General features: G+C 39.7%; 1 protein-coding gene across 2 annotated transcripts in view; it reads right to left on the bottom strand.

Moving 5' to 3' along the window:
• mta1 (metastasis associated 1) overlaps window positions 1-17,489 on the bottom strand; it is a 53,584-nt gene extending 36,095 nt beyond the window's left edge. For both annotated transcript variants that reach the window (XM_028566247.1, XM_028566248.1), the window contains exons 1-2: window positions 17,156-17,489; window positions 2,314-2,381 (exon numbers count right to left, since the gene is read on the bottom strand). In XM_028566247.1, the coding sequence (XP_028422048.1) occupies window positions 2,314-2,381; window positions 17,156-17,183 (96 nt within the window). In that variant the 5' untranslated portion in view covers window positions 17,184-17,489. The remainder of the gene's footprint in view (window positions 1-2,313; window positions 2,382-17,155) is intronic.
• Between the last annotated feature and the right edge of the window lie 9,190 nt (window positions 17,490-26,679).

The following is a 26,679-nucleotide window of genomic DNA, read 5'->3' as shown; positions in this document are numbered from 1 at the left end:
AATTGAAATCCAATTTCACACATCTCCGTGTCTGACAAATGGTGCAGTAACACAAGTAAAACACAATTTCCTATTATTATCGTTTCGGATAGCAAACTAAAACACGGTTCTCTTTAAAAATGAAAGAGGTTTAATGAAACGCAAAAAAGTTATTCTTTGTTGAGATTTTGCTCTTCTGTTGCATGTCACTAGATTACTCCGGTACAGATGCAGACGCAGTTAATCTGTAGAAGTAAAATGAAGTCTCTTTGAGCATTGAAGTTTAAACTGTAAACTTTACTTACAGGGCAAGTAAACGCAGAACATAAAAAGGAGGATAATAACAAAAGAACAAGCTGAGGTTTACAGTCAGCACTATGACACGAGTGTGGGTATAAAGAAGGTATAATTTAAACATGTGGCAGCCAAGCAGCATAATGGAAAACATAAAAATGTTAATCTTTATAAAGCACTAGTACCTAGGCTGATTTGAGTTATTGTCACACTTTTAGTATGATTAAATGATTGGCCAATTGGCAGAAAAATAATCAGAAACTATTTTGATAACCAATGAATCGTTATTTTAAGCAAAATATGCCTGCTATTTGATTCGACTTTATGGACCAAAAGAGTAACCAAGGGAATTATCTGCTGGCTAATCGACAGTAAAAGAATCATTAGATGCAGCCCTGGATTCTTTAACCTTTAAATATAATAATTTGTGCATATTTTCATTTTTTCCTCCTCCGTAAATTTGTGGCACCAAGTACATCGACGTTGACTTGTAATAATAATTCATTTCATTAATGGGAGTCACTTTCACGTGACCTAAGGTCACCTCACAGTAGTAAAACAGGAATTAGAAACGAGGACACAGTCCACTACATAAAAATAAAAAGTACGTTGCTGTTGTTCTGGCATTACACGCAAAGGCTTTCGGGTTCAGTCAGTTCAAAATTCTTAATTTTCTTTGTTTTTCAATAGTTTTGAGTCTTTCCCTTAGGCCCCATTCACACGAATATGCTCACGGGTGAAAATGACTAACTATTTATCAGATGTGCCTTTCGTTAAGACAGCGACGGCATTTTTGGGGCTTAAAAATCCACCGTTGCGTTCCCGTCTAAAGGGTAAAAACGCACTGAGTGTGTAGATGTATAGATGTCTAGATGTATAGATGTATAGATAGATAGATGTATAGATGTATAGATATGTGCCACGTGTGTGTGCGCATTGTTTGGAGCAATAACTCCACATCCTCGTCTGTCAGCTTTTGTTGTTCGCTTTGCGCTACTAGGGAGAGGAGAGGGAGGGAGGAGGAGGAGAGGGAGACGAGTAGAAGGAAGGTTCGACGCATGCGCACGGACTTGGTGGATCGCATTTCACATACTTTTGCGTCACCATATGCACCCAGATTCCTCCCCCCCATATCGCTCGTCTAAGCGTGGAATAAAAAGTGCGTTTTCCCTTCAGATCGTTTCCGTCTAAACATAGCCTTAGACTATCCATCTATATATGCTTTCTGACCGCACATCGCAAACCTTATGGAAGAGAAACCCAGAGATCCCTGAGGAGCAGAGACACTGACAGTGACAGACAGAGTAAAGGGCTCACTCTGAGCTCTGCGTCAATCACATTAAACAGCCTCCATATTATCCAGCACAGGCCTGGGACAGGGGACAGACCTGTATCTAGTCCACAGAGAGACAGGCCTCTTTTTCTGCTTCTTAGAATGAACAATGTACAGGATGGCAGGCAGGGGTTTACCAGACGGCATCCAGGGCAACATTGTCAGGTCATCAATAATGACAATCTCACAAAACGTTGGCAGTTAAATCATTTTTGTTTTTTCAAGTTAATAATGATCCTGATCTTGTGAACAATCAACGTTTTCATAGGACAACCAAATCTTCAACCTAAGAATCTGTAAAGCTGCGAGTAACGATTGTTTTCAGTATCGATTTAATAGGCTCCGTTTCGAAAATGTCAGAAAATAGTAAAAGAAATAACACGTACAATTTTGCGAAGACCAAAGGGAATTTCTTGTAATGGTTTCTCGCCTCAGACCAAAAGCCTGAAGTCTTTACTGTAATGTACAACAAAGAAAATACTTACATTTCAGAAGCTTGGATGTAGTAATTTAGTATTTTTGCTTGAAAGATGACTATAATTAGGATTAATTGATTATCAAAAGTGTTACTTAAGTAATTGTGATCAACAAATCGATTCATCTGAATTCTATCGCTGACAAATCAGATTGAAGAGTGGGGTTTTGAAACACTCGGGACAAATCTGATGTACAGCGGTCAGAACTGTGCTGCACTTAAGCACACTCACCTTGTTCAACTCCTCTATCCTCCTGATCAGCAGTGGGTTACTGGACGAGTTCTCAAAATAAACATAATCTGCAGAGGAACAGCAAGGAGGAGGAGGAAGAAAGAGGGAGGAGGAAGGAGCAGGGGAATGGAAAGAGAAAGGAAAAGAGCAAAGAAAAACGTCAGTCAGCATTTCGAGGTCATCCAAACGTTCAGGGGGATTTCCAGTTTGGACCATACTACGACAGCTTAATTAGTCAACAGGAAAGTGCAACACAGACATCCACCAAATGTTGGTTTAACTTGATTAGGTGAATTTTATACACCGGAGATCCAGCTGGAGTTGGGAGGTCTGACTGAATAAGACGGTGACGCACCAACACACAACAAATCTGGCTCTCCAAAGCGTTCCATTCAGACAGCAGCCATGTATGTCCTCATTTCTTTGTCTTATTGCCGCTTATGCCCCCCCCATGTGTGTTGTTGTTGTTTGCATGCAGTGTGTCTGCATTCATGTGGGTGTGTATGAGAGAGTGCATAAGCATGTGTGAATTTACTATGCATCCGTATGTGTGTGTGTGTGTGTGTGTGTGTGTGTGTGTGTGTGTGTGTGTGTGTGTGTGTGTGTGTGTGTGTGTGTGTGTGTGTGTCTCTCTCTCTCTCCTGGCACTGCTCCAGGCCCATTGGAGGCTTAGCTCTCACCAGGATGTCCCCACAGGCCCCAATCTTGGTAGGGTGCCTGGTCTTAGCCCTGCATGTGTCTTGGCTGAGTGCAGTCAGATTATACCCCACACTTGGTTGGCTGCCTGGAGCTGGAGCTATCCTCCCTTTACCCTGAACCTCACCCGCCCATCCCCCCCCCAGGGCCCCCGGGCCCCCGTCTTTTGACCGACTAGGCCAAAGATTGCCCAAAATTCCACCAGCATAACCGTGATGCTCACTGACTCCTGCTTTTTATTCCTGCACCTCCTGTGTCCAACACTTACTGGTTTAGGAATGCACTCGTCGTGTAAGCACACCCAGGATCTGCACTGACATCCAGATCTATCGTGGATTACTATTACTGTCAGAGTTAAAAGGAAAAATCCACTTAGAACCACAACACTGTTAAAACAACCATCTGTAATGCATCTTGTGTTTTGGACCACCTTGCTTTTTTTCTTTTATGGCACAGATAGCTCCAGAATATAGACATTGTAACATGCTCCAATAAGAATATAAAGCTAAAACTATTTGAAAATTGACCAATTCATAAACAGACAGAAAATTCCATCGACAACCATTTTGAAAGTTCCCCAAACATTCTTTGTACTGGTATCAAGTTCAAATAAGGTTGCAACGAACAATTATTTTCATAATCAAATAATCTGCAGTTTGGAATTAAAATGTCAGAAAATGGATTTTATAAAAAAAAAAAAAAAAAAAAAAAAATAAAAAGCCCATTAAAATTTCCCAGAGCCCAAAGTGACCTCTTCAAATGGCTTGTTTTGTCCGCTGAACAGTCCAAAACTCAAAAGATATTAATTTACAATGACATAAACCAGAGAAAAACAACAAATCACTATATCGGAGAAGTTGGAAAGACAGAATGGTTTGCGTTGTCCTTGAAAACCAACAGAAACAACTAATCGGTTATTAATATGGTTTATTTTCTGATTGATTGATCGGCTTATCGTTTCAGCTCTAGTCTCGAGTCTTGAGACGTTTTTACGTTATTACTCAGTCCCTCCAGGATTTCGCAATGTCGCCAATTCACGCGAATACAACCAATAAGTACTGTATCACACCATATGAATGTGTGTGTGGGTGTGTGTGTGTGGCCAGGATAGGACATTAACTAACAATGTAAAGATGAACAAGCCACTGACACATATGTTCAAATTTTATTCACTCAATAAATTATTTTTTGTCTTAAATCCACCAGCCATTTTCATATTATACCAACATTTGCAGCATCCTGAACCTTTTTGGTAAGGTTACTATGATAACTAAGCCCAGAGTAATTTTATTCTCCCAAAACATTATTTTTAAAGAACTATAAAAAAAAAGAAAAGAGAAAAAGATCGCAACTTTTTTTGCAACTTTCACTGTCTCCCGCAACTTCATTGCAACAAACATACAAAAGACATTGCAACCTTTATCGCAATTTTTTTACAAAAGCTCCCACAAAAATCAGGCATTTTGGGCCGCAACAATCTCAAAAAAAGGCTGCGAAATCCTGGAGGGACTGATTACTTCACCGGTCTACTCTATAGGGCTGCAACAACGAATCGATAAAATTCGATTACTAAAAAAGTTGGCAACAAATTTAATTATCGATTCGTTGTGTCCGCAACTATTAGGCAACCTAGTCGCGGAGATAAAAAAAAAAAATTGAGTTGAGCGCAGAGAAGAGCAGCGCGGAGCGAAAGGAAAAAAGAGCAGAGCGGGGGTAGAGGAAATACGGAGAGAGACCTGAGAGACCCGTAACGTTGTTCTGAAACACTCGGCGGAGGCAGAGAAATCAGTACGACCCAAGTCATCCAAGGTGTGGGAGCATTTCACACTAAATAAAAATGTGTTAATTGCAAGATAAGCAAAAGCGACACGGCATGGCACGGGCGCACCACGGTGATGAGTCAGCACCTAAAACGTACACATGTTGGAGTCCTTGATGTGGAGGAAGGGAGTTCAACAGCAGGGTAAAGTCACTACACTATCCTACTTCTGTTCTGAAGTGAGGAACGTACCGTCCCTCCAGTAGCTCTTTTGGTGCTGGTATTTACTCGTTATCCAGCTGACTAGCATGACAAGCTAGCGTTAGCTCGGTAATAACAGTAATAAAGCAGGGGTGGTATAGTTTGCAAGACTAAAGACATGGTTTTATTCACTCGCCTTTATTGGCCCATTCATTTTTCAAATCGGTTATGTATAGTATGTGCTTTGTCCCATATCAGTTATTGTTGACAAATATAATAGTGTGTGGTGTATAAACGAACTTAACTTGCACTTACTACAATGATGGTAATAATTTAATGAATAAGTGTCTGTCTGTCTGTCTGTCTTGTCTGTATCTGCTATTTGGGTTACTTACCTTTACACAACTGTTAACTAAAACAATAAGTATGTATGTATTGAGTTTATGTAAATTAATGTTTTTTTTTATCCGATTCATCGATTAATCGAAAAAATAATCGATAGATTAATCGATTATTAAAATAATTGTTAGTTGCAGCCCTACTACTCTAATTTATTCATTTTTTTGTTTTACACCTTTTATGCACAATTGTTGGGAAAGACTTTTGGGTTAAAACATTATGCAAAAACTAGTTTTCTGTCAGAGTTGTAATCACAATATTAGCAAATAAAACATAAAAAAAAAAGGTAATTATTAATTATTACTATAATTTTTTCCTGTCGCTTCCACATTTCAATATTTTCTAAATTCCAGAGGAATGTATATAGAGTTAACTCTTTTTAGCCTCTGTCTCGACCCAGTTTGAACTTGGTCTTCACTAAATTGCAAAATAGCTCTGGTTTTGGGCTATTAGACAAAATAAGCAATTTGAAGACCTCACCTGTGGCTCTGGGAAACTATGATGGGCATTTTTCTTATTATTTCTTATTATTTCACATCTGAATCATGAATAGTAAACATTATGTCTGCTGATCTCTGTCAAACAATGAGAAATCTCAGAGGCAGATATACTAATCTCTCCACCACATTCATTACAATGCAAAGCAGCGCACAAGTATAAACATCAGGCCACTTACGTAGGCTACGGCGAAAGCTCTGCGTGGAGCCTCCGCACAACCATAAAACTGCCTTAAGGGGCACACCTTTGACTGGAAAACCTTTTGCTCCACTCTTCCTATTGGTATTCCTCTCTCCATCCACACTTACCCAACTGAAAAGAACAGATTAACACCCCGTCTTTGGAAGGAATCATAAATGTAAAGTATTCTCTAATTTTAGACTGACCCGAAGTCATGATATCACGTTGCTAATTTAAGTAGCTAAAAGCTGACAGTAGGTAGGTACATAATAAAGTAAATTCAATTAAATAATCCCTAATAGTATCATTTGTATGAAGATTAAAGAACTTTAACGCTTTCTCTCGTTGGGTTAACCAAAGCAGCAGCAGTTGTTCAGAGAGCATATAAGTGTATGTGTGTATTTTCTATAACAGCTTCTTCTGGCAAGCGCACACTCACTACTCAACATTGGAGAGATCATCACATCACGCCTGTCTACTCTTCACCCTGAAACAGCTTGTTACTAGACTCCACTGCTACTGTGACATCTTCGTTCCTGCTGTTGAATATCAAAGAGGCCAACTTGAAACTGAGAATGAAGATACCATATCAGACTTGCTCGTTTTCTAATACACGGGGGGGGTGAGGCAGCGTGCCTGGAGGTCAGAGGTCAGAGAAACTGGCTTGTGACTGGTTGTGATCATCAGACTGGCTGTGAAACTGTGGACTGGCAAAGTCACTCTCTAGTATCCCATTTAGTGAGGAGCCACAGCCGAGGTGCCCTTGGAGCATCAAACTTGATTAGAGCTCAAAACTATTTGTTGATTAATCGATATCCCAAGAAAATTAACTAGCTACTATGTTGATAATCAACCGTTTATTTTCAAGCAAAAATGTCAACCACAGGATGCTTCCAGCATCTCAATTGTGAGGATTTGTTGCTTTTCCTTGAGTTTAATCCAAGGAAACAGAGTATTTTTGGGTTGGTCTGTTGGACTGGCAAAGAATTGTAATTTGTAGATGTCACCTTGGGCTTGAATACATCAACATGCACTGTTCATTATTTTCATAGATTAAAGAATAAATCAAATCGAGAAAAGACCTGGTAGATAGAAATCAATAAGCCTGAACATACAGTAATTCCCACTGGCTACCAGTGAAACACACACACACACACACACACACACACACACACACACACACACACACACACACACACACACACACACACACACACACACACACACACACACACACACACACACACACACACACACACACACGGCGAAAGGATGGTTCCTCAGTGTGTGACATCAACTGTCAGACATGGAGGAGGAAGCGTGATGGTCTGGGGCTGTTTTGCTGGATCCAGGGTCGGTGATTTGTACAGAGTGAAAGGCACCCTGAACCAAAACAGCTACCACAGCATTTTGCAGCACCAGTACCCTCTGGTAAGCGCCTAGTTGGTCAGGGGTTCATCCTACAACAAGATAATGACCCAAAACGTAAGTCCAAGCTATGCCAGAACTACCTTAGCAAAAAAGAACAAGATGGTAAGCTTAAAAACATGGATCGGCCAGCACAGTCCCCAGACTTAAACCCCTGAGCTGGTTTGGGATGAACTGGACAGAAAAGTGAAAGCAAAGCAACCTACAAGTGCCACACATTTATGGGAACTTCTGCAACAGAGTTGGGAAGAACTTTCTGAAGAATATTTGATTTCCATTGTAGAAAGAATGCCACGAGTGTGTTCAGTGGTTATATCTGCCAAAGGGGGCTACTTTGATGAGTCAAAAATGTAGAATACATTTTGGTTTATAAATTGATACCATGATTTCTTTTTTAACTTAAATTGTTCATTTGTTCTATTCTTTCATTTCAGAGTACAATAAGACATTGAACTGCATGAATTTCAATAAAAACCTGGAAAAATTGGGGTGTTCTAAAACTTTTGACAGATAGATAGATAAATAGATAGATAGATAGATATACATTAGGGCTGCAGGTAACGATCACGTCCATTATCAACTAGGGCTTCACAATATATCGGTTGTTTTTCGTCATTGCAATATCAAATTGGGCAATATACAGTACACATCACAAAAGGCTGTGACATATCGCAAAAGACACTCAAGGTTTTTTTTGAGGATAGTTGAAAGAAATCAATAGAAAACAGCACTTTAAAATGTAACACTTTTTTAAAGCGCCTTTAATATTCAATTAATTTGTTCAGTGAAAGAATTTTAGAAATGGTTTCCTTTCATTTTAAATATAATAAGCTATTTGTTGTATTTTAGAATACTGAAAGCAGCAGAAATGCAGAACTGAGTACACTTCAATATCCATTTATTCGCAAGTAATATTGTTATCGCAATATCACATATTTTCCTCATATCGTGCAGCCCTATTATCAACTAATGTGCTGATTATTTTTAGATAATCGTTTAATCTGTGAGATGTCCGAAAATGTTTCCTGAGTTTGAGGCCATGTCTCCAAATTTGAGTCATTGTTTGGTCTATAAAATGTGGGAAAAAAAGAGTGAACAATGGCTATGAAAAGTTCCAAGAAGATGTAACCAGTAAGTTTAGCATTTTTGCTAGATTCATTATTAAATGTATCAATTATTTATCAAAATTCTTAATTATCTGTCAATCAACTAACTGACTGATTGACTAATCAATCACCTCATTAGCACTAAAGTGAATCCAAGTACTGTAGCTGGACACACTGCTAACAGATGCCTGCTAAATGAGAAAACCTTTCCTGGATACATAGAAGGTAAATAAAACTTGTCAATGTTCCAAAGAACTCTCATCAAAAACAGTCATTTCACACTCCGAAACAGGGCAAGGTCTCATGACAAACCACGGTGAGAATTTTTTTTTTTTTTGCGGCCTTCAACGTTCGCTAGCTTTGAGGGACCAATTAATCGAGAGCCAAAATGCGTCATGACCTTTTCAGATTGATGCTGAACCACATGTCAAACAAACATTCACTTTTAGCGTGGGGATGGGTGTGAAGTGCCGCCACACAGCACGTTTTGTTCTGTGACAGGAACACGTCTCCCAGTACATTTAGCGTCACTGCGAAGGTGGGATATTGGGCACAGCTCGCGGTCTTCCTTTTTCCTGGCTCGGCAACTTAGGTTACCAAAAATTAAGTTCAATGTGTTTCCCCCTCCTTGCCGCCTCCGGCAAAAACAACAACGTATATGGGAAGAAAACGGTTCAGTAACAGTCAAGAGTGGGCTGTTTTAGTGTTAAGAGTTTCCACCATGTGAGGAGCTGAAGCCTGGTAGAGAGCAAGCTGGAAAGGAACTCAAAATGAGAGCAACACAGAGAGAGAGAGAGAGAGAGAGAGAGAGAGAGAGAGAGAGAGTGAGTGAGTGAGTGAGTGAGTGAGTGAGTGAGTGAGTGAGTGAGTGAGTGAGTGAGAGAGAGAGAGAGAGAGACTGTAGGCACGGAGCAGCGTCACTCAGTTTTCCCATCAGCCCTCCCGCCGCCTCAATCCGCGTACAACTCCCCCCTCCCGACTCTCATCCCCCCCGCGTCAGCCAATCCGCAAGCTCCGGTGCCTGTGACGTCACAGTGCAGTCGAAATTTTGTGCGAGCCAATCAAGGCATGTTACTGAGCCCCAAAAGAGAGAGTCTGCTGGGCTGATTCAAACCAGGCCAGAGAGAGACAGAGAGACGCAATGATGAGACACGAAAAACATGAGATAACGGATGGAGTCTGGGAAGAGAAAGAGATGGACAGAAAGACGTAAACAGCTTAGCTGAAATCTTAAGTGGACGAATGAGTAAGTTAGTAACACAGTTAAAATAGGAGCAAACATCTGAAATGAGAGGCAGTGAAAAGGGTATAATAATAGTAATTGAGGTGGACTAATTGAAAAAAGAAAAAAAAAAAAAAGGTACAACCATAAACACATTAAAAATACACTTGGACACTACTCATGGATTACCACCCAAACTACACACTTACATCTTGTTGGTAAAACTGTACCAGCTTTTAAATTGTCTCATCCGATTTGTTAATTGTGGATAATAGTTGTAAACAGTCCATAAAATGTTAGAGAGAATTATTAATGTTATTGAGGGTGGTTTTAAAAAAAATCTGACGGGTATTAATCCAGTATGTATGCCACCTGTTCCTATTTGAGAAAACAAAGTATGAAATGTATGAGAAGGCTGTAAAAGCATCGTTTTATGGTTTGTCATAAAAAGAAATGAATGGCAAGTTGTCGAAAGGTGAAATTTAAGTTTGATGGTCTGATTGATTGTGAAAGACAGACTGTTGGATGGTCGTTTATTCATTTTAATAGGTTGTCAAAACTGCCATTTTAATGTTTCTACTACACCTTAGTGCAACAGTCCAGAACCCCTTACGCATTGCAAGATAAAAAAGGGAGGGTTCACAAGATGATTACAATTTATGTTACACAAAACTCTGTTAACCTTTTTCTAACTTTTCTAAAATATCGGTTAGTTTTTTGAGAAACACTACACTTTAAGTCTCATCAGGCCTCTAAAAAAACTATACAATTTAAACTATTTGAGAAGGGGACACACCACTCTTTGTTTTAACGGTTCATACTGTAGACAAATGCGATCTGTGACGATGGGTTGTGAGTAGGCATTGCTTGGCTATAAAGGGTTAAGACAGAAAAGGTTGGGTACCAGTGCTTTAATGTATTATATCTTATATAGCTCCAAATAAAAAAAAATAAAAATCAGCTCTGCAGCTCTACAGCATCAACCACACAATCTGATCTCCTAATAGAGAATCAAGACAGTTCCTGCCCCGGCACTCCATTTAAGCAAGTTCCAGCAGGTATAGACACAAACTTGAGGCATCAGTAGCAGTCTGACCAACGCACAAAGTTTTATTTATTATTAACAGGAGTTTGGTTGCAAACATAAAATCTTTTTGGGATGCCTTATTTTGGTGACACCATAACCGCCAAACTTCTCAAGATGCATCGCTGATTAAAGTCATCTTGATACAATCAACTGTAAAGGAACTTTGCCTTAAAAATATATTGTATTAAACAACAACTACACAGCTCCAACGGCTGGACGGAATCCACAGTCAGCTTCTAAATGCTGCAGGACTGTCAAAATGTCTGGACATAACTTCAAAACTATCAGTTTATCAGCTGCAATTCAAAAAAAAAAAAAAAATAATCAGTACAACATCAAGCATCTCATGCAAACTTCATTAACTTGCTGACACAATTTATTTGGGATTCAAAAAGTATTGAGTCTACATACACCGCCATAGAAAATACAGTAGTGGTGGTGTATACTGACTATGACTGAGTAATGAAAAGGGCTGGGCAAGAGCTAGAAAGGGGAGATGGAAAACCAGGGAATGTGAATATCCGCCCACACTTGTCCATTTGCACATACCCTCACCACACACACACACACACCTGAGAGGGGTGTTTGGCGTTGTGGGCAGCAACCGTGGAAGACATTATGGCTCAGACAGTCATAGTATATGGATGGAGGTTTCTAGGATGGTAATGGAAAGTAGTTTAATCTTCTGAAATACTCACACCTCATTTTCACACACTGATACCACTCTAACTGGCATGATCAACCCATCTATCTAACATAGTTCCACTTGTTATTCCTGCCTGAATAACAGATACTAGATACATGTAGTTTACTTAATGCTCTGCAACTGATCTTGGAGGTAAACCACATTGATCACCACACACAAAATATGCCTTTTTCATAAACGTCAGAGTTGATCTGTTTTAGGGCTGCACGATATGAGGAAAATATGCGATACGCGAGAACGTTGTTGAATATCGCGATAACAATTTTACTTGCGATAAATTAACAGATATTAAAATGTACTTGGTTCTTATTCTTCTAAAATACAACATATTGCTTGTTGAATTTAAAACAAATAAAAGGAAATAAAAAAATAAAAAATGTATTGAATAAATTGAACATTGAATTGGCAATAACAGGCACCACTAACAAAGAACGACAGTTACACTTTAAAGTGCAGATTTCTATTGATATTTTCTTTCAACCAACATAAAAAAATCTCGTAGTGTTTATTGCGATATGTCGCAACCTTTCGCGATATGTATATTGCGCCAGTTGATATCACGATGAGGTTAAAAAAAAGAAAACGATATATTGTGCTGCCTTAATCTGTTTGGTGACGTTTAAGCAGAGAGGGCATTTTTGATCTCATAAGCAGACTCCCATCACTCCCATCATGCATCTGTCTTGCACTTGTACTGCAGCCACCAGTGCAGCTTGTTCTTATTTAAATGTGATTAATCAGCAAATGTGTGGAGGTTTTACACAAAACTTCTCCCTCAAACAACTATTTCAGGGCAGTTTAGATGGCCAGATCTTGAAATCCAAATAGCTGTGGTGCCGCAAAGACGCCACAAGGCATCCAGCTTGCAGCAAATCCTGTTCATTGCGACGGATGTATGTGCAGTTTGGCCTCTAAAGAAATGTGATGATGGGGACACTTGTCATGCATCTGTCCAAATGATCATTCTGAATTTGGCAGGATGGCGGCGAGCAAGGCTCCAAACTTAACTCTGACAGAACACCCACCAGACCTGCGAGAGAGGGAACTGCCAGCATGGGAAATTAACATCAGCCACCCACCAAACACAGCGTGGGCACTGTCAAAGTTTGTAAGTTAGTCAGTGTGTAGATCAGTAAATATTGCAACACCTTTAAGCAGGGTCTGAATCATAAGTGGCAGCATAGAGAAACTACTCACCAGCCAACAGCCAAAAGAAATGTGGGCACTGACAACGAAGTTTGTCACTTTTTAAGTTAGTAAACACTTCAACACATTTAGCACACTCTGTACAAGAGTTGTCACACTCCAACAGCCTGAGTACAAGTATTTATTTAAAGGATAGCTTCCCAAAACAGTAGCCATGTGCCTATATGAAGATTGAAACAGGTTTTTCTCACTGTAAGCATTCCTTTTTGTTCATACTGGCCACTGAGAGATCCCTTGATAATCCTCGTCCTATGCAAAACGTACATGAGTAGGTTTATTTGAAGCCAATATCAGGCTCTAGCAATCTTACCCCCGTCACGCAATGCTGAAGCGACTGTCTATACCGGTTCTGTCTGGTCCGAGCATTTCAAAAGCGCTGAGCGGCAAAGGAGCAGCCAAACCTTCTTAAAAAAAAAAAAAAAAAAAAAACTTTAAAGAAAACTATTTGTTTACCACTTTTCAAGAGACTTTACTCATTAAGATAAGGATTACACTATACAGAATCAACAAATTAACAGCAATAAAAAGGCAAAACATGCAATCAGAAACAATAAAATCACAGATCAAGGTCGGATAAGTAACAAATGATGATTAATAATGATAAAACCCTATAATATGTAGTAATGTAGTAAAGTCGTAGTGTTTTATTGGGCATCAACCTTGCATTTATGCACATTTTGCCCCCCCAAAAAACAGACGGTACCATAAATAAAAAAATGAAGTCCTGCGAGATGCAGCTGAGATGTGAGCCTGTAGGGAGCCTGAATGGAGGTTGCATAGATTAAAATCAGAGTGAATCAGTTGCATGAGACATGAGAAAAAAAAAAAAAAAAACGTATCAAACACTCTTGCTCTCTGGACTAAGGGGTTAGTTATACAAACCAAGCGTGCATCTTCTAAAGTTACAGTCTTTTTAATACAAAATCCCCAACGTTCAGACCAACATTAGCCAAAAATGCAGCCCCCTCATTCATTTGAATTGGGGGCAGCCTGGCAGTTCAGCGGTTTGGCAAAAAAAAAAAAAAAAAAAAAAAAAAAAAGAACACAGTCGTCCGGCAAAAAAAAGTTGAACCTGGTTCAACTTTTGCCACAAAGTGATGTCATCCAATCAAATACACGCAAGCACATGACTTATTTCTACTGTTTACCTTACAGACAAACTTCAGTTGAAACATTTTACACAGAACAAGCACTGTGGATTCGGTCCCCAATCACTTGTATTGGTAATGTATAAGGGAAAGGATCTTTTAATGGCCAGTATGAACAGGTTTTCAATGTTTACCCGGGCAACTTACTATTAGGCCTGCACGAAAAATTGTTATAAAAATCGCGATCTCAAGTCACCCTTGTTCGCAATTACATTTTTAAATGACTTTATTCATTTTTCCTTCAATTGATTTACTGAAAGCATTTGACATTGACATGTTTTAATTAAAGATATGTTCAAGGAGTTCAGATAGAGCCTGTATCAGGGCCATATTTACAGTAGTTCAATGTGTTATGTTCTTTATTCATCGAAGCCTCTAGGTTTACAGGCCAGTGGTGATGCGCAATGTGCTATAAGTGCCAAAACAATCTAGGTTTGGTACTGCCAACTTGTTTTGTTTTGTCATGGTTCATGTGTGCAATAAACATCACAACCATGGCAGAGAATCATGATATCAATTCTAAAATAAAAAAAGTTGTGATTCATATTTTTCCCCAAATCGTGCAGGCCTACTTAGTATTGTTTTAAAAACAGACTTACAAATGTTGAACCTATCCTTTAAAGCATCTAAATCTTTTCTCATCATCTCATAAGAGAGTAATTTTTTGTGTGAACACGTTTGCAGCCAGTCTTGGTAAATGTTTAATTGTATTTATACAGCGCCCTTCTACCTTACTGCACAAAGCTTTTTACAATTTGCCTCTCATTCACCTATTCACACAAACATTAATTCGCCAGGTGGACGGTGGCAGAGCTGCCATGCAAGCGGTTCAGCGTACTTGGGGTTCAGGGTCTTGCCCACACTTGGACATGCGGACAGGAGGAGCCGACCTTGTGATTCAAGGATGACCCCTGACTCTACCTCCTGAGCTACAGCCGGCCCCGATGGCTCTTGTTTGGAGGTTCAGACTTTTAAAACTTCTGTGGCCAGTGCACAAAATTTCTAGGTTAGCCTCTCTTCCCTTCCCACCATTAAGATAATAAGAGTCATGACCGAGACTATACTTAGTCACCAACACTTTCCTGTGTATGAGGGGAAAGCAGTAGGAAGGAGCGCCGCTGGGCACAGGAAGAGTGGCGTGTGGCCTGCAGGATGAAAACAAAGACATCAGGGCCTACGCTGCGTAGCTTTTGTTCACGGTTCAATCACAGGGGAAGTCATTGCTTTTCCATGATGTTCCTGCATTGTCTTACAAAGTGGCGGCCATCTTTCCAAGGGTTCTGCTTTGTTCTGATGCTGGGTTGAATATGTCTCAGGAGAAACTTCAGTCAATTATTATTAGGCTTGTTTTTTGGCCTGAATTGTGCTCGTTTGTTATCTAATTATTATTGACTGTGGCAAAACTGATTAATGGTATGTTTGTTCAGTAATGTGATTTTTTTTTTTGCTTTGGATTAGTTTGGGTTATTACACAATTAGGCCTATTTGTAAGGATTTTAGACAGACAGGACAACTTGGATATACAGTAGTTTGATAGTTGTAAAAGTGTTAATGTGAATAGTTTACTTCATTTCATTTCACTTTAAACTGCAGAGTGTGCTACCGTATGGGGCCAAAATAAACCATCTTAAAGCTACAGCAGGCAGACAGGTAGGGAAATGGTGAAAATCACAAAGTTGTACCGTTTTGCAAGCTGAACTTTTCTACAGAGGAGACATACAAGCTCAGCTGGTTAGCATCTCAGCATTAAGAGGCTGACAGAGTGAAGAGATGTACTAAATTCAGCATAATTTGGCTGATGAAGTGTTAACTTCCTGCCCTGCTCTGGACATTATCCTGTTCTCACTCAGGTAGGCCTTTCAATTGACTAAATAGGAGGGCTATGACGTTCACTACAGGCTATTTTTAATGTGTGTACCATGCCAAGGAGAGTCACAGCATTCCTGTTTCACTAGACAATTGTCAGCGATCGCATGTAAATAGATCTTCTGAATGTAATCGGTCACTCTTGCTTTCCCTCCATCGCCCTTGGCTTTGACGTATGCGTTTGCAAAGTATACAGTTAAAAAGAAGTACACTATTTGGCTAACTATAAGAAGGAGAACATCAGGCTGCAATCAAAAACATGAATCGAAATATCTGCCTGATGGAAGTACAGGCTGACCAGCTCCAAATGGATAAGGGAACTAGTCTCTGAATAGTGACACCTGCCATTTATTACAGTCATGGCACACCTTTATGTGGTTGTTCTGACACTTTTTGACAGTGAAACTTGAAGAGAACAGTTTACCAGTAGCCTAATAAAATGTAATGATGAGTCAAAACTCTGTAACACTAAGCTCTATTCAAGTGTAAAGCATCTGATTATTGTCATATGCCATCCTTTCTTTTCTTTTGTGCTGTTCTGTCCTGTCTTTGTATCCAGTTATCCAGTCTCCCCCCAAAAAACAGCCACTGCCTTATCTAAACTACTGCAGTAACTTTCATGTGCCTATTTTTACACAGTATGCATACTGGATATGAATCAGAACAACATAAGCAGAAAATGAGTGGGAGGGGGAAACAGCAACCTTAATAAGGTACTAACTGGAGATGCCTGTAGAAAAATAATAATAAGAAAAAAAACTGGTTAAAGATGTGAAAATGCATCTTTAAGCATGCAAGGATATTCTTATCCCAATTATACCATCTAGCTTTTAACTTTTAATTAATCCTGGTTCCTTTATCTGCACGTTCTCTATAAAAACATCTACTTGCTGCTTCCCTGCCTATATCTTACCGGGTTTCTGCAGGTTAGTGGATTAACGTTACTTAACGTTATCATTATGAAAGAGTAGCCGGGGCAATAGTTGAAAGGCACGCAAAACTTTTACAATACGTTCGCCATGCTAACGTTACCTTAAATATATAGAAACACAATGCATGTTACTTTAGGTGTATCCGCATATAGAAGTAGTTGTTTGGGATCATCACAAGTTACAACAAACACAAAAGAAACGAGGGAATCCAGCATTAAGCGAACCACTACTCTTCATCACCATCCTCCTCTTCACCATCATCATCTGTGAAGCACAAGGCTCTTTAGCTTTAGGGAAATAAAAGAAGGGAAGGAAAGACGGACCACGCTCTGTAAATACCATAAAAGACCCGCGGCGGATGGTGGCGAGTCCGCCATAAAAACATTACGGGAAGGTTCCAAATCTTACCTCCAACCCGGTACATGTTCGCTGCCATGACTGCCCCGGGTCCCTGGCTTCCTCTCCAGGTAGAGGGGTGGCTCTCTTCTCTCTCGCGCTGCCGGAGCTGTGTTAGCACTGCCGCCGCTGTGTGTTGGAAAATGGTGGATTGATCAATACGAAACAGACTAGCTGAGGGAACTTAAAGAGACAGTACACTATTTTTTTTTCTAAACCCGAAGTTCGGCTGCAGGATTTGGGAAAAAAAGTAGTGTAACAACTTAATCATTTAATTACTAGTTTAATGTTGTAACTGTTTGCTACTAGCTAGCATTTTCAAAATACAGCTACGCCACAGGCTTTGTTGTAGTCCCACAAGTGACGTCACTGACATATACAAAATCAACTGATATCCCATTTACTTAGTTACTTAGCTAGTTAACGTTACCTGCGTACTTTGTAACTCATGTAATTTAAGTATCATCAGCTAGCTAGATTATATGGTGAACGGAGGAAAATTCTTTATTTTTATTTTTTATTTAGTTTAAACACAGAAACTGGCGCCAATATTAAGGAATCTATGAAATATGTTTAAGATTGATTAGTGTGATTACCCTGGTTTAAACAGTAAAATATCACGATTATTTAAGGCGAAACCCCGGTTGTACATCTTTGAAGAGTTTGCTAAGCCCCAGAAATGATAGACTCTAAAAAAGAATACCTGGAACTTGGTGTACCAGAAAATTTAAGCACCCCTGTCCCTGAAACCAAATGCTGTGATCCCAAATCCTTAAGCTCAGTGGAATCAAGTGAGGTCCATGAACCATCACATTACTATCTGTAATGTAATAAAGAATAAAAATGTTAAAAAAAAATACATTACAGATAGTATGTGATAGGCATACCTGGCCTAATTGTCAGGGTGGCACACTTTTGTTTTTATGTTTATGTAATTGGTACTACATTTATGTAGCCCTAAGCTGTTTCATGGTATTTTTATATTTCATAGTATTTGCTTTTAAGTTTTCTAGATAAGATTGAATGTGTGATATTCATGTCAACGTGGTACGATTACTCTGCAATTGAAATATTCTCATGATGACAGTCTTTAAATCGACTCAGGGATCAGGTCAAATCAAATTATGTTGTTAATTTTGTGTATTGTTATGTTTATTTGTTTCCTTTTTTCCACATGCAACAGTGTGGTATAATGAATCAAGCTGGAAAAATTGTTTGCATACTGCAATGCAGGTTAATCCATTAGAAGAGCGTTCTATATAGCTCATATTCGCACATATTTTAGCTCATACTCTATAACTGTAAAATAAATAGTTACACAACATTATGTACACAGTGTGCAATGAGGGCAGCACAGTTACTGATCATATGATATTATGGGATACACAAGACTCTAGCAGCATCACAGGTAGGTATAGGACTATCAAGCCTACTAAGACCATCTTTTTAGGTAAATATAGGGATGTGCATGCATGTAGGTAAATAGAAAATAGGCAGGGATGGGATGTTTTGGACTGCAAACAATAGAAGTACTGTTCTCCTTGTCAACACCCACCACAAAAACAGATAGTCTTCTTGGTATATTGCAATATATCATAATCAAAACAAATATTCCTTCTAAAAAAACACAAGAGTAGCGGAATGTGTCTAATAAGTGAAATACGATATGACAAGAGAGAGAATATATTGTATAGTCTTTTGCAGATAGTTGTTTGATTAGCTTGGTTTTCATTGTGGATACAAGCGTAGAGCCTCAGTGCTGGAGGAATGCTGTGGTGAAGGCTACATCTGATCTATACCATATGGAAGCCTCAATTACTGTTTCCTAACACAGGGGACTACAGTCTGCAGTCACGTGACCGCCATAAGCCAATCATGTGTACTTACAGTACGCACTCCTGCTCAAGTGTGCAGTCTCAATGTTGGAACTGTGCTGCATTGGAGGGATCCTGTATTGTGTCTAGGGCTTCTTTTATGAAAAGGAACGAGAAAAATAATGTGAATTTGAGAATGTTTTTTTAATGCCAATGAGCAAAGTGGGAACAAAACTAACTGCTGTGTTAAAGAAATGTGAGAGCATTATGACCCAATGGATATTTTTGCACATTATCTATTTATTGCCCATTTACACTATGCTGCTCACTGTTATGTGCAACATACATGCATTTCTGCACAAAACACACATCCATTATCTGACTGAATATTACTGCATGCTGTTTACAACAGCGCTCCCTGTATTGCACTTTATTTTACATGCTTACCCTACTAATTGACTTTTCTTTAGAGCAATAAAAATGTATTGCAGTATATCACAGCATATCCCTGCACAGTGTGTGTGTGTGTGTGTGTGTGTGAGATATATATATATATATATATAATACAGACACAAGTGAGCTGTCTTCTCAGCTGTTGTAATTTTCTCCTATAAACTGAGAAAACAGTGCCAATACCTAATATGGTCTTAATTAAAGGAAAATAGGTGGTCAACAATGAAGCCTTGTGTTTGGGAACTGTGACTACTTTCATTAGCAGTGTTTGTTTACTTGGCTGCTTGCTGCTGTGCAGATGTTCTTTTTGAATCCACTTGCTCCTCTGCCAGATGTTGCTGCAGTCAGGAAGACAGGCAGGCGAGTGCAGGCAGAACAGTATACAGTGCAGAGCGGTGCAGGTGTTTTCCCTGATGAATCTCAGTTTGTGGAGATGGATTGGCTCGAGACACAGAGCGTCTGCAGAAACTCCCCTCGGTTTGGTTGCAGTCTCAGAGGATGACCTCTGACGGCACTACCTTTCTTTTATCTTGTCCTCTTTCTGTCCTCCACTCCTTCGAGTTACAGATAAATGCACAGGAGGGACAAAGACACAGAGGAAATCAATTAGGCCGGTTTCCTGGCTGAAACTATTCCATATCTTTGATTGTGGTTGGTTCTCTCACTGTGGGTTGTGCTTGGATCCAGAAACACTATGGGAGGCACAGCAATAAAGGGACTATTAGAGTACTCTCTCCTCTACACCTAATTGTGCATAGGTGTATTTCTGTATTAACAGTGGAAAAACGGATTACTTAATCATTGTTATTGTGGAACAATACCGTGTACAGTGTTCCCAACACCCCACAGAGTCAGACTCTGTAGATATAATGTATAGTGACTGAACAAAAAAACATTACTCATGCTCTTAGCAACAGTATACCAACAGCAATTCAAAGAGATGCCACATTCTCAAATCTATACACAAAACTTCTCATCTGCACCTTCAAACTGAAAAGGCATCACCACCACATTGCAATTTAAAGAAAATAATCATAAAAGGTAAAGTCTATCATGTCACACATGTATAATTTTTTATTGTCTGACTTGATTCTATACAAGTCCTGAATGTGATAGTTCTCTGTTGCAGACTTCATTAGTGACTAGCCATGTTTTTGACTGCTCTGAAAGCTTTGGCAGGAGGCAGTACCGACTCTTTTAATTAGGAATCTCTGCTGTAGGGGATCTGTCAGGCAGATTTCACAGCTAAAAATATCTGTAGCTGAATAAATACAGTGCTTCACAAAGAATCTTGCAAAGGACATACAGCTTGTATTTATCAATATCAAACTACAGGGGGAGCTATTGTCTTGCATTTGACAAAATGGGCGGTTAAGACAAAGGTGTAGCTGGTTTAAGGGCATGTATAGTTGGTTACACTGCTATCCATAATCTATAGTTCATTTTAAACATACAGTTAAGCTCCAAGACCAGTAAGAAACCATCAAAATGTCTTAGCACCGATGATTCACTGGGAAAACAAGATGCTCAAAGTTGCACTTACCTAATTCCACCAGCAGGGGTCATCACTCACACAGCCTTTTCTATTGTCCTTCTTTTAAATTATTTTTTTATTTTTATTGAGCACATAACAAGTGGGTCTGGCTTGTCAGGCTAGTATACAGCCACAAGTGCATAGCTTTTTTTTATATTGTCCTCAGTTGCTCCCGAACAAAGCAGTGGTAGTAAAGTGGCTAGTAATGTAGTGGGAGGGGGGGAAAAGGTATCCCTAAAGAGGAAATTACACTTCAGTGAATTATCATACATTCTGGGACAATCCCAGTGAGTAGCATCTGGGCTGATACAAAAATGTTGCATGTAGGATAACATAAATCAAACTGTGTCATCATTATTGTCTCTCTGCTAGCGCTAGAAAGCTAGTTTGCTGTGTGGGTTGTTTTTAGAGGTAATCTGTTACTGCAGACATGGCTTGGCTGGAAACACTCAGCCATACTTTGAAGGCCTCACAAGAAACCTTGGCCCTAATCCAAAGGGATTAACCATATTGCCCAACCTTGCAAGGCATTCCCATTGCCAAGTGTCCACCCTTTCGCCACAGGATAAGGTGCCAAAATGCCAGGAGCCCGCCAGACGAGAGCAACACATTTTTTGTGAAACAGCTGATGAACCGCCAAATGTGTCTCCATCTTCAGAGAGAGAGGAGAGGCACTGGCAGTTGGTGAGAGGACTGTGCCATGTGGGAAAAACCCACAACACTCAGACATGAAAAAAGAATCACTGGAATGGCAAATGGCATCAGAAAGTCACGTCTTGAATTTCTTTCCAGCAAGAATGTTTGTCATTTTATTGGTCGACACCATCTGAGCTGCACCAGCTGATGTCATCTCATGTTAAGCTTAAAGATTCAGCAACTTGTGATACATATCTTTTATGTCTGACCCCCAAAAATACACACATGCATAACATGCATGTATACATTTATACATCCAATAAAACACATAAACACAACCTATTAGATAACTGAATGATCAATATTGTAGACAGAGGTGCTACTGCTTTAAATAACTAATACTTCAAGATGCAACTATAGGTCCTACAATGTGTTATCGATGAAAACAATTATACAATTATACTATAATTCAATGCTTTATGGCCTTCATGTGACATACAGCAGACAGGAAAAGCCAGCTGCATATGCCATTAAAGTCAAAGACTAAACCCACTAAAGAGGGCTTCCCTGTGATGTATCACTGGGGTTTTTTCATGTGTGAGTTTGAGTGCTACCAACCAAACTGCTGCTTTTATTCTGGTGTGCTTATTACATATTTCACCTTATTAGGCTCCTGGTTTGGATGCAAACCTAATCTATATTATGATGTGACACACCTCCTGGCAGTTATATTGGATTAACTGTGTACACTTTTTGTTTACAACTCTATTGTAATTGTCATGTCAGTTTGAACAATACTGGATGGACGTGTATAGATAATTGCTTTGTAATTTGCTTGTAGGCTGTTTAACTAGAGTATGGGCTTTTGTCTTTTGAGACATTTAATTTCACTATATTAGATTATTGGGATCTAATTAGGACTAATGCTTAAATTAGATTTATCGTTAGCTCACTAAGAAGTCTAAGAGCAACTCTCTAACAGTAAGATAATTCTTTCTTTGTCCTGCCTTGTCCTGCCAGGTTGTTAAATATGAGTAATTTCTACACACATGCTTTTCTTTAGTGGACCCCATGATGGCCCAGAGGTCATTACGTTTGATTGATGTGAAACACAGATGATGTGCTTGGTGTACCCTTATGACAACAAGAAGCCCTATGCTCCACACTATGATGCCAGTAGGGATAGAGAGGTGTTTTCAACCTTTTAATCCTGCAGAGAATAGGGGAGGTACAAATCAAGGTTTGTCTCTTAAGGCCTCTATAAGCACCTAAAACAGGACGGGATCTGGAAGAGTGTGCTTTGTTTTCCATCGCAGCACCACCCATGTTCAGAGGGTCTAATTATACACCACAAGAGCTCAACTCTTTACATCAACTGGAACAAAATTTTTAATGTACTGAATGTGACCAGTTAATTTTACTGCATAGGGCAGCTACGTGTGTAATGTCCTTGCTCATGTGGAAGAAACAGACAGGCTTTGTTTAATTCTGAGGTAGGCCTAAAGAAAAAGTTTCCAGTGCTGAATTTTTTATTATAAAATTTGGGAGAGAGAGAGAGAGAAAGAGCCGAACAGGCAAGACCTTGTCACAGTGAGTGATATTGTTTGTGGACAGACATAGCAAGGGAGTGCCTGATGTGAAAGAGAAGGCGGTTTCTCTTGGGAATTACCTTGGGAATACTTTTGACTTCAACTGTTGTTATGACTTTGAATTTTGGAAAACAACATTATCCCAAAACGACAGTTTGACATTTTGAAAAAATACGCCTATTCCCTTTTTTGCCGATAGATGAGAAGAATGATACTACTCTCATGTCTGTATGCTAAATAAGAAGCAGACAATTGTGCTATCTAACTTAGTAAATTAGCATAACTGGAAGCAGGAAAGATAGCAAGCATGGCTCAGTCCAAAGCTAAAAATACCAGCATGATTAAAGCTCACAAATTAACATATTAGGTATCCTTTTTACAAAAATCTAAATGTATAAAAGACGAGTTGTGTGTTTTTGAGTTTGTTTTTTTTACCTTGGACAGAACCAAGCTAGCTGCTTTCTGCTTAATGCTAATCTAAGATAATTGTCTGCTAACTGTAGCTTCACATTTAGCGTACAGACATGAGAGTGGCATCAATATTTTCATCTAACTCTCCACAAGAAAGCGATTAGGTGTCTAAAATGTCAAACTGTCACACTTTAAAGGCCTACATCTGAACTACATGATTGATACACCCGACCACTACTGCTGATTGATGCTTGAGGAGTGAAGCTCACACAGCACATTCAACACTGATACATCTGCAGAGTAAGATGGAGTCTTCAGGATGTATTGATCATTAACGAGTTTCCCTTCAACAACATGCTGCCCCACAAACAGAAACGCCTTAATTAGTCAGACATTTGACTGACTGCCCAGGGGTCTAGTGTGATTACACAAAGTGCAGAAATGTAGAAAAGAAAAACACATGTTACATATTGGTTTAAACAGCTTAATAATACTCGTTCAGACGCCTTCAAATCAACTCCAAGAAGGTATTTGATGTGTTAATTATCCTCCTAAAGATAATATTTTAATTAAAAACTCAGGAAGACATGCAGGTTGTCTGTGTTCAAAGTCTAACTCCCATGTGCTTTACGCTACTTGAGAGATTCCCTCAGAAATGATAGGGAGCTCTGTGAGAGGGAGGATCACAGGACTTGTAGATAGAGACATCAAAAACTCAAAAATCTTCTGCCAGCTGCCCTCTACCACACCCTCCCTCAACACGCCTCGTCGCCACAGCAGAGCACATGTGCCCCCAAACCCTTGCTTCGCTTCATGTTGTAAACAAACAACAGAAAATGAAATGACAGATTTATTGAACATATACAGATTGCACAGGCTAAAAATAGGCTTTTAGATTAGACAAGGGAGCAGTGAAAAGTGCATACTGTGGAACCTCGACCAACAGTGACCAGTGAAGACGTGTGCCAAGTAAAACAATACACCCACATCACTAAAAATGGCATTCAGTGGAATCTATACCCCTCACAGTCCAAGCTGAAGTAAAATACTTCAAAATGTAATGTCCATGGCTAAAGAAAACACAAGAGGACTCTCCCATCTACACTTAGAAATACTGTAATGGAGCCACAAACAGACTGTTGTTTTGTCTGTAAAAAGCCAGCCCAGGGTAGGGTCAGTCCCAGAGTAGACCTGAGAAGGGACTTTAACAAACAGAAGCACTCATTTAGTTAGATAGCAGCTGCTGTCAAACATCACATTAAATCATTTCAAAAGAGCTTCAAAAGTGTTATTCATTATGAATAGTCTCCAACTGGTGTGCGTGCAGGACAACTGTAAGAACCTTATTCAATAAATGATTTTGGGATTTTCCAGCCAACTATAAATCCTAATCATGGCTGCATGGTTAAATGGGCAACTGCCCCAGACTCGATGGGACGCCAAGTCACAAGTTTACTGGAAGTCAATCAGTTTTGGTAATTTAAAGTTAGGGGATCAGCACCACTAAAGTGCTATTTTAAGACCTGTATATTGTGTATGCATATTCTTAAATAAAATTGTATTTAATCAAATTACTGCAAACTAACACAAAGAAACGCCTGTGTAAGCACAGAGAGGTCAGTTTGTAATAAATTGGTAGTGGTTTACATATAGTGCATTTAGTATACCTTATGTTATCGGTGCCCTCTAACACCTGAATTCCTACTTGATGAAGATCGTCCACAGAAACATTGTAATTAAATACGATAAAAGTGACCACCAATGGGCAGGACTGCTGGTTTATGTTTGATTAACCATAAAAATGTGAGAGAATTACATGTTTATTTTCATTGTTGTGAGGCTTACACTGATTATACAGTGGGGGAAATAAGTATTTGACCCCTTGCTGATTTTGCAGGTTTGCCCACTTACAAAGAATGCAAAAATCTACCATTTTAATCATATGTACATTCTAACAGTGAAAGACAGAATCCCAAAGAAAATTCCAGAAAATCACATCATATGAATTTATTAAAATTGATAACCATCTGATGAGGAAAAACAAGTATTTGACCCCCTGGACAAACAGCAAGTATTCTGGCTCCTACAAGCCAGTTAGTCTTTCTTTAAGACACAGCCCCAATCCAAACCAATTGTCTACATCAAATACACCTGCCTCCCCTCGTTACCTGTATAAAAGACACTTGTCAACACCCAAACAACCAGCATCCAAGATCACCACCATGGGCAAGACCAAAGAGCTTTTACGGACATCAGGGACAAGATTGTTGATCTGCACAAGGCTGGGATGGGCTACAAGAGAATCGGAAAGCAACTTGGAGAAAAGATCAACTGTCGGTGCAGTTATCAGGAAATGGAAGAAGCACCACACCACCGCCAACCTCCCTCGGTCTGGGCCTCCACACAAGATCTTGCCTCGTGAGGTGTCCCTGATCATGCGAGCGGTGAGGAATCATCCCAAAACCACAAGGGGGAACTGATGAATCAACTGAAGGCAGCTGGGACCACAGTTACAAAAGAAACGGTTGGTAACACACTACGCCGTCATGGATTGAAATCCTGCAGCGCACGCAAGGTCCCCCTGCTCAAGAAGAAACATGTACAGGCCCGCATGAAGTTCGCCATTCACCACCTGGACGACTCAGAAGAGGCCTGGAAGAAGGTGATGTGGTCAGATGAGACCAAAATAGAACTTTTTGGCCTCAACTCAACTCGTCGTGTTTGGAGGGCAAAGAACACCGAGTACAACCCAAAGAACACCATCCCCACCGTCAAGCATGGTGGTGGCAACATCATGCTTTGGGGGTGCTTTTCAGCCAAGGGGACGGGACAACTCCATCGTATTGAGGGGAGGATGGACGGGGCCATGTATTGTGGAATTCTGGGCCGACATCTCCTTCCCTCAGTGAGAGAGCTGAAGATGGGTCGAGGATGGGTGTTTCAGCACGACAACGACCCTAAGCACACCGCCAAAGCAACAAAAGAGTGGCTGAAGAAGAAGCACATCAAGGTTCTGGAGTGGCCTAGCCAGTCTCCAGACCTGAATCCGATTGAAAATCTTTAGAGGGAGCTTAAAATTCGAGTTGCCAGGCGACAACC

The sequence above is a fragment of the Perca flavescens genome, chromosome 20 (assembly GCF_004354835.1).
Source record: "Perca flavescens isolate YP-PL-M2 chromosome 20, PFLA_1.0, whole genome shotgun sequence".
Lineage (NCBI taxonomy): Eukaryota > Metazoa > Chordata > Actinopteri > Perciformes > Percidae > Perca > Perca flavescens.
This window is presented reverse-complemented; position numbering and strand designations above follow the sequence as displayed.